Genomic DNA, 15,009 nt, shown 5'->3' with positions numbered 1-15,009 from the left:
TTCAATTATATATTTGATTTTGTAATGCAGCCAACTATATAAGGTGAACCTGTGTTGAATATTTTTTTCTTGGTTCCTTGGGTCATAGATCTGGAAGAGATGTATTATTATTTGTGTGTTACATGTGTTCTTAATTTAAACAGCACCTCTTATATTGTTTCTCTAAGGAAATTGTGAAATATTATACTGAACACAGAAATACTGAGGACATATGGAAGAAACCACCACTGCTGGAGAAACTGAAGGTATGGGATAACAAATATTTTTAACCCTCTAGCAGTAAAAGAGCACAGACACAGAAGATAAGAGTGGTGGATGTATCCTGCCAGAGAAGTTACACTACATGGAAAGAAACAATGTGAGGAACAGTGGAAAAAAAAAAGGAAGAGGGAAGTATGGAAAAAGTGAGAAAACAAATAAGAGAGAAGAAAAACCAAACGAAGTCTGAGAGGGGTATATTTGAACTTTAAGTCAAAGACCAGACCTATAATTTCAGAATAACTATTGAAAAAAGCATCAGATATATTGGGCAGTAGGGTAGGCAGGAGCAAGCCAGAATTTAATTTTTTTTTTAAAGACTTATTTCTGTTAATTTTTCTGTTGATTCTCATGGTAGGAATTGGCCAAAGCAGAAGGTCTGTGGAACCTTTTCCTCCCAGATGTCAGTGGTCTCAGCCAGCTTGACTATGCCCTAATAGCTGAGGAGACAGGGAGATGTGTTTTTGCTCCTGAGGTTTTCAACTGTCACGCACCAGGTTAGCAACCCTGTCCCAAAACTGTGGCACAGAGAGCATTGGAAAGCTGGACATCTAACACCTTACAGGCTGTGTGTCTCAAGCTGTGCTGATTTCTTACAGACACGGGAAACATGGAGGTCCTCCACATGTATGGCACTGAAGAGCAAAAGAAAGAATGGCTGGAGCCTCTCCTAGAAGGGAAGATTAGTTCATGCTTCTGCATGACAGGTAAATTTTTCTCCAGAAGAAAGTTAGAGCCAATTGGTTGAAACTTCACATGGTGTATGCACAGAAAAGAAAACAGCAAGTTGTGTGTTGCAGTGGACATTTCTGTACTAATTCAGTGAATATGTTTGAATAAAAAAATCATGTACGAGTTGTGAATGCAAACTGGAGCAGCCTTGCTGCCTTTCCTGGTAGTTGCCAATTTTCATGGTTACAGTAATGAGTATTTGCTTTCTATATATATTTTAGTTTAGTTTTTGTACTAGTAAAGTACAGTTCATAGTACCAAGTAGGTTTACAATAGAGCTTACCCTTTGTAGTGTGCTGTGGAGTTCTCTTGACATGCACAATTGGGTCCAAGTATGATTATTGTCACTAAAGTCGTGTGGTTTTGCAGTGTCATAGATTTTTTTAAGATACAACTCAGAAATAACTTACATTATGTCCATAGCTCAGCATTGTATTTAGTTTTGCTCCTGAAAACCTGTGGCATTCAACATCTCTGGAAAGTCTGGCTCATGCTCTAGGGAGGTTGCTTTTGGAGCACATGATGTCAAAATCTTTCTGTGTCAGAAATTCAGCCTTGCAGACACTTACTTTGCAAATTCTGTTTCCCAAGAGGAAATAGATACTTCTATTTTAAAGTAGATGGCCTATAAAAAGAGACAATGTTGAAAGGAGAGAGGAAGAATCTTTCCTGTTCCAAAAAAATAATTGATGACATTTTGCTGACAACTTCATGTAGTCTATTTCATATACAGCCACAACATTATTTTCAATCTCTATTTTCACTTGAGAAGAACCCAAGGGGAGAAAACAGGCTGAGGAGAAATATGACTGTTAGCTGTAAGTACATTGGAAGGATAAAGGATTTAAAAACAGAAGGACAAGAAGAAGGCTGATTTGCAAAGGGTGGTCCAATGATAAGTACATTTAAACTGTCTGTGAATAACAGATTGTTGGAAAACAGAAATATTTTGACCACCAGCAGTGAGATTCTTCAAAGAAATTTTTTCCTGATAGCAAAGCAGTGTACTTTTAATAGAGTATATCTAGAGCCCTATACTTGTGGAGGTTGTATTGCCTTTATATTAAATCTGGTGGTTTGGTTTTTTCCTTTAACACAGAACCTGATGTGGCTTCAAGTGATGCCACCAATATGCAGTGCACCATTGAGCGAGACGGGAACAGCTACGTGATCAACGGCAAGAAGTGGTGGAGCAGTGGTGAGTGTGGAAACCTAACTAAGAATGGCTAAGGCTAGAATTTGTTCCAAAAACTATTAAAATAAAAGTATTTGTGCTCCATTTCTGAGATGAAAATTTGTCTTGTCTTGAGTAAAAAATGTAAAACAACAGAATTGAGATTTTGTTCTATGAACCAAAGTTCAAAATTCAAATACAATTTGGGGATTCGGGCCCTTTTTGGAACCTCTGAATTTTGTTCACAGGGTGAATGCTGCTATTTTCTTTAAACATTCTCTTCCTATCAGTTAACTTACACATTTATGGCTTTGTTTTTATGAAGCTGTCTATGGAAGCTTGTGTGAGAGGTTTGAGAATACCATGTAGCCACAGTAAAATGTGGCTGCTTTTAAAGTAGCCTGTGATGCTGTTGGACTATTACAGGAGATTTTCTTGTTATAATTCCCACTAAAATCAATGCATTGTACTCTAAGTGACAGCTGTCCCTAATATTGTAGTACTGTTATTTTTTTCCCAAAATGTGTGACCACAACTTGAAAGTTTTCATTCCCTGCAAGTTTGAAGTCCAAGTAAATAAGCAGAGTTGTTAAAACTTGAATGTTTCATTAACATACACGATTGAGACAGCTACCTGCTGATACATGCTTGTGCAATACCTGGAGTCACCAGAAGATAGATCTCTCTCTCTCTGTTCTACTCCTGTAAAACTGTCAGCAAAAAGAAGGCATGCAGTCTTGTCTCCTGACCCAAGAGTGTTGCTTAACTGCTGGCTGTTTAGCCTTTGCTCTGGGTTAGTGTCTCCCAGCTGTGCATTGCAGTTCCTGAGGAAGTAATGAGAAAGTTTTAGAGGGTCACAGACACAAAATACTATTCATAAAATTAGTTATGTGAATTATAAAAAGGAGAGTAAACAAAAGGCAGCATGGTTTGGTTTGTTTTATTTCTGTTAAATACAATTAGGGCAATGAGATTTACATAAAGACAGATACATAAAAGGCACTGCAATTGCAAGAAGTTTGAGAAACGTGTTCCTTCAGCTCTGCATTAGTCAGTCTCTCTTTCTGCCAGGCTGGGAAGGTGGTTTTGTTTTTGTTTGTTTTGGTTTTGGTTGGGGTTTTTTAACTTTTAGGGCATTAAAACCTTGGATGTGTGGGAATTCCAGAAGCCTGACAGCCTGGTCAGAATGTCACTCTGTATTTGTGAAGACAAGTCATAAATCACACATGCAAGGAGTCAGCTACCTCATGGAAGAAGTGGGGTTTCTTGTGTACAGTAAATCCAGTATGGCATAAATATGTCAGATTTATGGTCTATGTGTAGAAAGCCAGTCAAGCACTTCTGACTTATCTGTTCACACCCTAGTATTTCTCAAAACACTGAGCAGACATTCCATAAGCTTTTGTCATCCAAGCACGGAGAAGAGGCTCATGTCTGATTTATGCTACTGTTGTTTCTTGTCTGTCATTTTAGAGCTTTTTGTTCCAGTCCATAATTGTGTAACTAGGAATGGTATCTAAAAATGAGATTCTTGTTGGCTTTCCTAATCTGTAGATGAGACATTTTGTCAGAGCCCACAGGGAGTTTGAAGACAAGGACAGTATCCTGTAACACCACTTCTTCATTTTGAAAGCTAAGCTAGTATATCAGTATGTTTGAAATGCTTCCAGTGATTCATGGAAAACTGCTGTTTTCCTGGAACCCCTGCCAACACTGTGGCAGAGGATGGCTCTCTGTGTAAAAACTGTAAATCCATGAGTTCCATATGGAATGGGAACATCTCTGTTTTGTTAAGCAAGGCCTCTCCCATTTACTAGTTGGTAATTGCCTATGATGAGAGATGTCAGTACCTACTAAAACAAAACAAAAATAAATATAAGAAAAAGAAAAAAGCCAGTGCACCTTTTCTATTCTTTGATTTTATTCTATCTTCACATATTTTAGCAGATACAGTTATTGCAATGCTTGATTAACTGTAATAATTCTGAATAGAATAATCCAAGTCTTGTATATGAAGATTAACTGAACATTTTATTACATTTACAAAAATCTAGAATGTGTCATCCTTAGAGTACTGGTCTTGTTGAAGTTTAGGGTGAGCAGAAAAGAAGAGATGAAAAGTCATTTTTTCTGTAGTTATAAAAAATAAGTTGCTGGGGTGTTTTTGTGGAGGATGTTGCTGCTATACATTTGTAGAAACACAGAAATAATGGCTTTCCCCCCCTCTTTCTCCCTCTCAATTCTCAGCCATAAACTTATACTTCATCTCAATCTGCAAGGATATCTATGGAATGATAGTTGAATTGAGAAATGGAACTGAACTGTTAGACAAACGTTCTAAAGTTTTACAAAATAGTTGGAGAAACAAGATTATTAACTTCTGGTACTTCTGTTTGATTGGTGATGGTTTTTTCCTTCATTTTAATTACATGCTTAGATGTGTACAGGTTGTTCATTGCACAGTTACTTAATTGCCTAGTACTGTGACACCTCAAAATTTTAATCTTGGGGGTGTTTTTAGGTGTTTGGGTTTTGTTGTGGTGGGTTTTATTTTTTTGTTTGTGTTCTTTGATGTTGTTTCTAGGGGTTTCAGTATTATAGTTCTTGCTTGATTCCAATAAACACATTCCACTTTGAAGTGCTCTGTAGTGTCTTGGCAGGTTCAGAAATTCATCTGAAAGTTGAGTTGAAGGGAAACAGCTGCAGAAACAATACCCTCTGGAATTAGCAAACAATTCCCTTGTTATGTAAGATGATGGATGCACTGGAACCCTATATAGTGAAACTGACTGTTTCTTCAGTAGGGTCTTCATAATTCATGGAAATTTCTTCAGCTCTTCCATTCTGCTGTTGTCTTCTCCAGTACCCATATTTTTTTGCGATTTTCATGACGTGCATTTTGAAGGAGGCGCCCAGAAAGGCGTAGAGGAGAGGGTTGAGGCAGGCGTGGAACAAAGCCACACTCTTGGTGACCTGGAGCGCCACGTCCATGGTTTTACTGGCACTGCAGTCTGTAACCAGCATGTAGATGATGTCTATGGCCCACCACAGCTTCACTATGTTGTAGGGCAGCTGGGTGACAACAAAAGTAGCCACTACTGCCAGCAGAACCATGAAGGGCCTGGACTTCTTGACATTTGCTGACCTAAAGATTGCCCGAGCTGTAGCAGAATAGCAGATCAGCATGACTAGGAAAGGAAGCAGAAATTCCAGGATAATTTCCAGGATTTGGATGGTTGATTTTAAGAGTGTTTCCATGTTCATAGGAAATACAGGAAGGCATTCATTCCTCTCATTGTGTTTCTTGACTTGATTAAAAAGCAGCTCAGGGATACTGAGGAAAATGGCAGCCAGCCAGACACAGATACAGGTAACACTGCAGTGTTTGCCAACTCTTCTAGAGACTTGGGATTCAGAAGTGGCCCTGTATCTATCCACACTGATACAGGCCAGGAACAGCATGCTGGAGCTAAAATTCATGGTGTACAGAGAAGAAGCGAGCTTGCACATCGAGTTTCCAAGTTCCCATCCCTGCACTGCATTTGCAGCCCAGAAAGGGAGGGTGAAGAGCAGGAGCAGATCAGCAATGGCAAGGTGCATGATGTACACGTCTGTCTTGGTCTTGGGTTTCTTGCAGTAGGCGTAAATTGCAACCACTAATGAGTTTCCAGCCACTCCAACCATGAAAGCCAGTGCATAGAACGCTGGGAGGAATAATTTTCTGAAATTTCTCACATCGCTTTTTTCACAGAGAAGCTCATAGCTATTGTAATCTATAAGAGGGTTGAGATTATCTTCCTCATCCTCAATCCAGTAATCTGTTGAGTTATTCATATCTAAGACCGTGGCAAAGCTGCAAGACACAAAAAAGTGGGGAGAAGGGAACACCAAAGGAATAATAGTGGATTTAAGTTCTAAAATTTCTGTTGAAACCTAAAATGCTTCTTCAGGGCTGCTTATGCATCTCAAATTTAAAGAACTTGGATGTTCAGAATGCATTTGTGAATAATCAGAGTGAAGACAGTAACAGAGGCAAAGCATATCATCTTGAGTTCTCATGTGAAGTACGGTAACTGACAGCATCTGTGTGGGCAATACATGTAAAATAGATTCAATTGAAGAACTTTCCTTACCCTTAGCATTTGAGATTGTAAAATGTTTGGAGTGCCCCTCACTGATTTCTGCATTTGAGATGAGGAGCCATCATTGCTTTAATTGCTCTGACTGTGTTATATTTGACAATATTCCATTGCACATAACTGTTTCTGTACCTTTATAGGGTTGGAATTACACCTTCCCCTCTCCAGCCTCTGCAAAGCAAAGGAATACCAGTTAGAAGCTGTAAATGCTCTTACAATCAGTTGTATAAGGAATACAAGCAGACTACAGCTGAGGCAAGCATCTGCCTGCTGTTAAAAATATTCAGTGCCTGCTGTTACAAATTGTAAAAAATTTTGGATATGAGTGTAGTACAAGGAGAGTGTTTTTGTTTGTTTCTCAGGCACACTGTATATGCCCCTACAAGAAGCACAGCAGGGGGGTCAGTTGCTGAGCAGCAGCAGAACAAGCTTAGTTTAGTCTCCATCCCACACAGTGAGCCATGCCCATGTGAAATTTCTTACAGAAGCAGATTGCTGTGGGTACACTTACAGCTGGAGGCTTCTCAGGATGTTATGACAGAAAGGAATTTTATCACATATAAACTACCCACAAGTACGCAAACAGCTCAGAGACTCTGCTGGTTTTTCAAATAGAATCTCATGACAGATTTGCTCTGTAAATACTGAGGCTGGCATCTCACTGCCAGCTTAGAGTTGAAGTTTAAATATTTGTATCTTCAGACTATGTCTTAAGCAAGCTTGTGTTCTGCATTATTTTCTTCTTTTTCTGTAACTGTGTTCATTGACTAATATGCTGAAATTCTGTCTGTCATAAAATACAGTCCTGCAATACCCTGTTTTCTTAAAATAAATGAGATTAAGTTTTCTTTGCAGCACCAGCAAAAATCAACTGAGAATGAAAAACATATCCCCCTTTTGCCATCATATCCAGTGTTCAGAATTTGAGGTCAATGTTGCTGAAAGCAGATTGTTATCTGATATTCTGTCCCAGAACTACAGTTTGGCTTTTTCAAGCCTGAAATAAAAATGCAAATGCCATTTCTGTTTCTTAGGCAATTGTTTAAATGAAGGGTTGCCAAGTGTCTCTTAAAGTTTTTAAAATATATCTGTTTACTAGGAAAAAATATGTTACTGATTGATCTCATAATAAGGGATGCAAACCAATTAAATACAGAGAAATTTGTAATTTTTTTTTCAGTGATTCACCCAGTCAATTTTTTTAAAAAGCATATTAGTAAAAAAGCATATTAGTTTCAAATTAACTATCTGGTTTGGCTCCATCTTTAATGATTTCATTGTTAACATTCTGTTAACATTTCAAAACATTCCCCCTCAAACTTAAAAAAATTATTACTCTTATTTTAAATCTTGCAATTTGTTTTTTATTGTTGCTTTAATGAAATGTGCAGAATGGAAAAGTACAGTCACTCTATTTAATGCTTTGGCAAAGGGATGTCTGTTCTATGCCTAACAAGCTGCATTAGCAGGATTCTCCAGCAGCAGGAAACTTTCGCAGCTTTATAGTACTTTGAGGAGAGATTTTGTTATCAGCAGTAAAAGAACTTTTATTTCTTTTTATTTTTTTTTTTAGTAGAAGAGAAAGTGCAGCAAGAAGAGTTTAATCCACTTACTGAGATTTGGAAAAATTAGAAGTTAAGAGATTTGATTGTGGGCTTTAAACACTTAATACAGAACCCATCAAGGAACATTTAATCAAATTGTATTCACTGGCAAATTCACTTGAAAGCAAACCAGTAAACATTTCAGGCCAAACTTTAAAAGTTTGTGCATGACAAGGCAGTTTGGCTGTGACTCTACGCTCCACTGCCTGATAAGCTTTTGCCTGCCCTGAGTTTGTGACAGGAACAAAGTTACCTAAAATGCAACAGTTGACTTTTCTCCCTTAAAGCACAGTTATGTTTTGTCTCCCAGACCTGTTCACATTGTCTTTCCTGGTCAGGCTGTTTGTCAGGCACGTGTGCATGTGCTCATTGCAAACAGCCCAGCAGTCCCATGGGAGTTGGGCACTGAAGAGGGGTGGAAAAGCTGAGTTCAGTCTCCATCCCACACAGGGAGCCATGCCCATGTGCACTGTCTTACAGAAGCAGATTGCTGTGGGTACACTGCATCTTCCAGCTGGAGCTTCTCAGGATGGTATGGCAGAAAGGAATTTTATCACATATAAACTGCCCACAAGTACCTAGACAGCTCAAAAGCTGGTTTTTCAAATAGTGTTTTCTAGGAGGTATGCATACTAATGAATATATTAAATCTACAAGTGCGTGTTTTCCTTGCAGAATTATTTCAGCCTTCCAGTCATATAAATTCAGTGTCTCTGTTTAAACTTGATGTGGGATTGTATGAATGCTGGTGAATTATGTTAATATTCCTAGTTTAAACAGACAGATTTTTTTCCCTCTGCTAAATTAAGCAGTGTTCTGTCCTGCTACTGATGATATCTCTCTGTAAAGCCAACTTAACTAAGAGTAAATGTATGCAAAGAAGATATCATGCAATATAGAGAGCAGTAAGGATTAAAACAAAACTAACCTTCTTTGTCAGCAGATGAGTAGCAGGTACTGCAATTGAGATGTGCCTCAGTGAAGTGATCTCACTTGCTCTGACACATTGCATTTTGTCTTCACACACCACACCCTCATGTGGAAGTCTGTTGCACTTTCATTTTGACTTGACAGTTAAAAAAAACTTTAAAAAATTGTGCTTTCCTGGAGACTTTTCTTGTGTTGAATGTGTACACTTCCTACATTCCTTCCTGTTCCAACCAGATTGTGACTTCTCTTTGGAAGGTCAGGACACTCTTACTGCTTCTCTTTGTTTGTGGTTTTATTCCTGGAAGCCCAAATGTTTTATACATTATCAAGAGGCTTTTATCAAACGACACATTGAAAAGATGGAAAAGATAGAAAGGAGGTCCAGCTGGGGCTCAGTTACTGCCCCAGACACCATGGGGAGCCTCTCCATTCTTTCCTCAGGGCACTACTGTGCTTTTGATGGCTGGCTGTATAAGGTTTTGAAGGATCCTTACATCCCCTGCTTACGTAACTTTTTAGGGGATACAATAAAAAGATGAGTTGCTTTGGGTGAGGTGGGGAAAGCAGTTCTTTCAGTGTGTGAAACCAGAAAGATAGTTAAGGAAAATATGTGAAGGAAAGTGGCAAATTGTCAACCAGAGTACAAGTGATAGTCCTGCATGCTGGGGGAGAGTTCTCAGGAGCTTGAATGTTGCCAGTCAAATTCATAATCAAATTAGTGACCTGTTTGAATTATCTTGGATCAGATAGCAATCTAATGAGCTGCAGTAAATGCAATATTGAAGCCAAACAGCACAGGGAGATATTGAGCAGACCAGAGTCAGATTTTGGGGGGTTTGGGCACTCTGATGCACCTGCCAGGGCTGAATTAACCTTCTGTCTGTGCTTCAATTATTTTGAAATATGTTAAAGGAAAGATTCTTAGAAGTGGACAGCTAAGAATATAATGGGCAGATGTTTCCCATATGCTATATTTTGTTTCAGAATGACAACCTAAAATAGTCTTGGAGAGGAATTGCAGTCTAGACATTATTTTTGCATATTTCTGCAATGCTTTCATCTTGAGTTAACTCAGTACTTCAGTGGTGCTCTTGACAGATAAGATGTTTGGGCTCCTTCCGAGCCATCTCCTCATGGGTCGTATCATGGCTTCGAGGCCTGAGCCATATCTCTTCAAAACAAATGAAACTTTCATTTTTGGATAGGCTTTGTCTCAATAGGGTCTCCAACAAGACAGAATAAACAGAATACAGCTGAGAATGCTCCCAAGGAATTGTGTGTTGCCTGCAGAAGCGCCTAAGAGGTTTTTTGGGCAGGCTGTAGAACAAGAGGTTATGTGAATCCTGCCTTGCATATCAGTTCCTCAGCTCCTTGTAACTTTCTAGGGGTGCAGGGAGGACAGATCCTTCCAGTCAGAGTAAAGAAATGGTATTGTCATGTATGTATTTCAGTGGGATCAAAAATAACAAAAATTATTTAGTAAGTAAGAGTGAATACAAAACGGATCTTAAGTAAAAACACTTGTGGCTGTGTGAAAGGGGCATGAAGGTAAGGAAAAAAAAACCATTCCTAAGCTGAGCAGCTGCTCTCACTGGCACCATCAGATCCTGTGAGCTCCAGCTGGGAATGACCAGCAGCCGCATTCAGTGGCAGGACTGCAAAGCCCTTGCAGCTGCACAGCCCCAGCATTGCCTGCTTGCTTGCAGCTACAGTGTACTCTTTGCCCTCTGTGAGCCAGCTGCCTGCAGTGCTATCTGCAGAAGATGAGATTAAACTGTGGAATACAATATGCTGGTGGACAGAAATTACTGCAGGCTCTTGGTGGGATGTGCCTGTGTGTGTCCCTTTTCTCCATTAGGAGACTCCCTCATTCCAACAATTGGTACCATGCTGCCATCCACCCTAGCAAGACCAGTTTTTTCTTGTAGGATAGTCCAGAGCACTGGTCTGTCAGTGCCTGTCTAGGAAGCTGCCAGGTCTGTAAGCCACCACAGACCCCTGACCTTTAGCAGAGAGAAGTAACCTGCTGGGCTGAGAGGTGCAGCAGCCAATGCAAAAATCATAGGTATTCAGCATTCTGGCCTTAATCATCTTAGACAGGAAATTGAAGACTGAACACTGAAAAATAAATAGATTGCAAGAATTAAGAGGAGCTGCTGGCTTCTGAAGACAGTCTTAATGGCAGCTTCCTCAAGTACAGGTGGTACTGAAAGGTTGCCACATTTAGTAGTCTCTCCACCAGAAAGAGCCTGCATAAGTTGATTGTATGAAGATCAGTAAACTTAAGAATGCTATACCCCTGATAGGAAACATTAGGCTTCTAAATGGATTGTGATCAGCACTCTAAGCACATTTTAAAGTACTGTCTTTTCCTATGTGAGTGAGTACCATGAAGAGTTCAAAAGTATGAGAAGTAGTTAAACTGAAGATGTTTGCCAGTGTAGCAGCATGGTGGTCCAAAAGTTTTGGACAAGTTGTGCCATATTCATTGAAAATCTCATTAATTGAAAGCTTATCAGTATGGAAATGTAGTTAAAATTGACCTAAAAATGTCTAGAGTTTCTTCAATAGTGAGTTTTCTTGCAAAACTGCTTCTAACTCCTACCAAAATAATGGGCTGTGGCTCTTCCCCTCCATCCTCCAGCAACATCTTTGAATTCTGTAAGTGATGTGAAAATGTCATTTACAAATGAGATGTTTATTCTGTCCAGGCTGTTTTCATTCCATCCAAAGCACTGGAGTTTTTCAGAGTCTTGCATTAGACCACAACGTTTTTCTGTCTTTTATGGGTCAAAGTGACATAAAATTTGTTTTAGTTTTTCAGTAATTTAGACTCTAAGGAGTGGAAGGGCCAGGAATCTGCCATCCTTTGCTGTGCTTAGATATTAGATAGGAACAAGCACAAATGAGATGGAGGTATTAATTTGCCTTCCAGAAATGCATGTGAGTGATTTAGAACATCTAAGCAGATGTCCAGCTCTCAGTGAACTCCTCACTAAGTTCAACATGAAAGCTTCTTCTGAGTTTTTTGTTTTTTTAAATGCAACATGGTTAAATTTCCCCTTTGTTTTGAAGCAGGGATGTAACTTGAGGGTTATTTACAAAACAGTTTTTCAGGAGATTGCAGAAGGTCAAAATATCTTTTGCTTTAAACCTCACTTGAAAATAGGACTGGTTTAGAAAATAGCACTTGTGCAATTCTTTACTTTCTGTGGAAAAGGAGAAGAGTCAAATATCCCTTATGCAGGGGTGACATTTCCCTACCCAGGATAGTACCCCACAAAGCATATGTTGGGTCATTTGGGATTGGCTGCCTGCTTGTTGCAGTTGCCCAAATGAGCCAAGTGTTTGGGATCCAGTTGTTGTTGTTGTTGTTGTTTTTGTTTGTTGCTTTTTTTTTTTTTTACCAAGTTGATTTATGCCCCTGCCCAAAGCTTTTCACTGCAATTTTTAGCTTGTTAGCACTGTACAGCTCATGGGCCACTCTGTAAGCAATGGAAACAATGGCTGAATACCATATTGCAAAAGAGGAAAGTAAACAGCTGGCAGTCTGGGCCTCCAAACAGGCAGTATTTATCACAATTAAACAAATCTCTCTCCCACTTCCTGGCCATCACAGTGGCTGTTTGTAGGAGGAAGTGGCTCAGCTCAGAGCCAGGTGGTTGTATTGTCCAGACCAAGCCTTGTGAGAACAGCTGCCAGAGAAGTTATAGAGTTGCATTTGCTTCTAACCTCAGAACAAAACCAAGCTGTTACAGATCTAGCCTTGAACTGAATCTCTACAAAGCTTGTCATCTGCACTGAGATAGCAGTAAAAAATCACTGATTGCTACATCCATCCAGTATTTTCCCTAGCTTTATTGTTTGTGGGAGGCTTTGAAAGGAATGAGGGCATGCTTTGGTACTAAGAAACCTTTAAAGAAAAATACAGGGAGGAGGAAGGGTCATAGAAATGTTTGGGTTTTTTTAAATTGATGCTAGAATCTTCTTTAGGACTAGTACATTAAAGTGCTTTCTTTATGCTACAAAGGCTTAATAAATATGTCCATATAAAAAACATCTCAAATAATGTTATCAATGGCTTGAAATACTAGCAAGCTATTTTCAGGTAACAGTTTTCACTCAGATCTTTTGTCAATGTGGTCTAAAATCGTTTGTGTAAAGGGGGAGAAGTCCTGCATTCCAGAGAAGTTATGCTGAAGTAGTAGCAAAGTTATCATGGTAACCCTTTGATAGCCTTATCTGCATAATTTGGTTATAATGTGGTTGGTGCTTCATTCCCTCACAGACCTTCCAGTCTTTATAGGTTGAAGAAGTTTTTTTAAAAGTTTTACTTTTGAAATGGCAGTATCTCACCTTGATAGATGAGATAGATGTCTCAGACTTATTTGCTCAGCTATAATAGAGACAGAAGTAATCAGATTCCATTTCAAGTACCTTCTTGTTCCCTTTTCATAGGAATAGGTGATGGAGCTGGAGGGCTTGGATGTTTGGCTTTTCATGTTCCTCTTCCCCCAAGTCAGCTCCCTTTTACATGTAAAGTACTACTATGCATTTCTTTTCAGTGTGATATTCAGAATATAAACACAGGGGTAGATGGCATCACAAAAGGGAGGGAGTAGGGTTTCTTGTTGTAAAACTTAATTTGATTTGACACTGAGATTTTATACTAAAAACAATTTTTGTATTTGTCACTTTTTTTAAGGTGCTGGGAACCCAAATTGCAAAGTTGCAATTGTAATGGGCAAAACCAAAAACTCATCAGCATCCAGGTAAGAATTCCTCAGATACTCAGAATTCCCTAAAACTTGTTCCCTGGAAGAGTCACTGCTTGCAAAAATTTTGTTCAGTGAATGCCATTAACTGCCTTGACCAGTTGGATGTGCTCCTATATTAGAGGGATATTTTCAACCTCAGCACCTGTCTGTTGTAGCCTGAGTTCCTCTGTTTTGCTGTCAGATGCTGTTGACTGAGTCCTTCCAGCCTTTCCACTGTTGCCATCTTTCATTGGCATGCTTCCCACCTCTCTCATTGCACCACCTCTAGTGTTTGTGCAGCTGTGTGATGAACTGGATCAGGAAATTTGGGGGCTTCACTAGCTTTTTCTTGGTCACATAAATTTTAGTCTGCATCAGTTGTTTAGTCTGCCTCAACAACCAACAACTCTGGCTTACAATTTATTTGGTAAGTGTAGTATATAAACAATTAAAACCAGGAAGAATTTATTAATAAATATTAATTCTTAAATAATAAAACCAAAACTTTTCAGAGTTTCCCTGAACAGAATGGGTACAAGTGTCATATCAGAGACCTGAAGTTACTGATTAAGTTTTCCATAAAATTATCTGTAGATACAGAAAGCTAAGGCTGAAACATGGGGTGTTGATAAGGTGAAGCTGTATAAGCAGAGAGCACTGCACATCTTAAATCAGACCTATTAATTCCATTCCTATATGTACAAATACAATCCATACCTCTTCTTCTTTGACATGAACATGTTCAATACTTGTTACCAAACCAAAATTGCAAATTTTTGCAAAAACTTATACAACTAATGAACAAAGGGGATTAGGTGACACTCCATATGCTAGAACTGGAGACTGAGTTCAGAGACCTGGGGCCCCACCTCCAATTCTGTGTGACTAACAACTGACCTTAAATACTTGGAAGGAATGTAAACATGGGGTTGGATTTCTCTTTGCCTAAACTGTAGGCAAGCCAAGATGATGGTTCTGATAAAATGGTTTTGAGAACAAAACAGAAAAGTAGAAGGGGAGGAACAGACTGGGTGATACAAACTGTGTGCACAAAAGTGACAGCAGCAGGAGTTTATCAGTGCATTAGGTGCCACTAATACATTTTCACTTGTTTACTGGTAGGTCAAGAAGTGTTGAAGCCCACGCTGTATGGGCAGGATGGTGCAGGTGGTACAGATAAATTTCAGCACTGGCCTTGTGCAAGTCCTAAATTGAGGATGGAAAATAAAAAAGCAGAAGGGGCAGACAGAAGAGAGGCTCAGATTTAACTGTGCTTTTTGTCTTGATCAGGTACAAGCAGCACAGTATGATTATTGTTCCCATGGACACCCCAGGGCTGAAGTTAATAAGACCTCTCTCAGTGTTTGGCTACATGGGTAGGTGATCATATTTATCAGCTATGTGTATTGATTTAT

The 15,009-nt window shown here is 39.2% G+C and overlaps 2 protein-coding genes across 2 annotated transcripts in view; one reads left to right on the top strand and one right to left on the bottom strand.

Annotated features, from left to right (window-relative positions):
- Positions 1-15,009, top strand: part of ACAD11 (acyl-CoA dehydrogenase family member 11) — a 28,589-nt gene that overhangs the window by 9,428 nt on the left and 4,152 nt on the right. The window contains exons 10-15 of the mRNA XM_079302035.1: positions 168-245; positions 617-755; positions 858-965; positions 2,090-2,188; positions 13,543-13,609; positions 14,885-14,970. Coding sequence (XP_079158161.1) covers positions 168-245; positions 617-755; positions 858-965; positions 2,090-2,188; positions 13,543-13,609; positions 14,885-14,970 — 577 coding nt within the window. The remainder of the gene's footprint in view (positions 1-167; positions 246-616; positions 756-857; positions 966-2,089; positions 2,189-13,542; positions 13,610-14,884; positions 14,971-15,009) is intronic.
- ACKR4 (atypical chemokine receptor 4) lies at positions 3,436-10,102 on the bottom strand. Its single transcript, XM_079302043.1, has 2 exons — positions 8,836-10,102; positions 3,436-6,017 (listed from the first exon to the last, which is right to left on the bottom strand). The coding sequence occupies exon 2, from the start codon at positions 5,996-5,998 to the stop codon at positions 4,937-4,939; it is 1,062 nt and encodes a 353-aa protein (XP_079158169.1). The 5' UTR covers positions 5,999-6,017; positions 8,836-10,102; the 3' UTR covers positions 3,436-4,936.

This window comes from Erithacus rubecula (assembly GCF_903797595.1).
Source record: "Erithacus rubecula genome assembly, chromosome: 3".
NCBI classification, from domain to species: Eukaryota; Metazoa; Chordata; class Aves; order Passeriformes; family Muscicapidae; genus Erithacus; species Erithacus rubecula.
Note: the sequence above shows the minus strand (reverse complement) of the source record. Positions and strands in the feature narration are given on the sequence as shown.

What these genes read in the sequence shown, in the direction of transcription:
- ACKR4 (XM_079302043.1), bottom strand. Translation starts at nt 5,998, where the DNA reads ATGAATAACTCAACAGATTACTGGATTGAGGATGAGGAAGATAATCTC.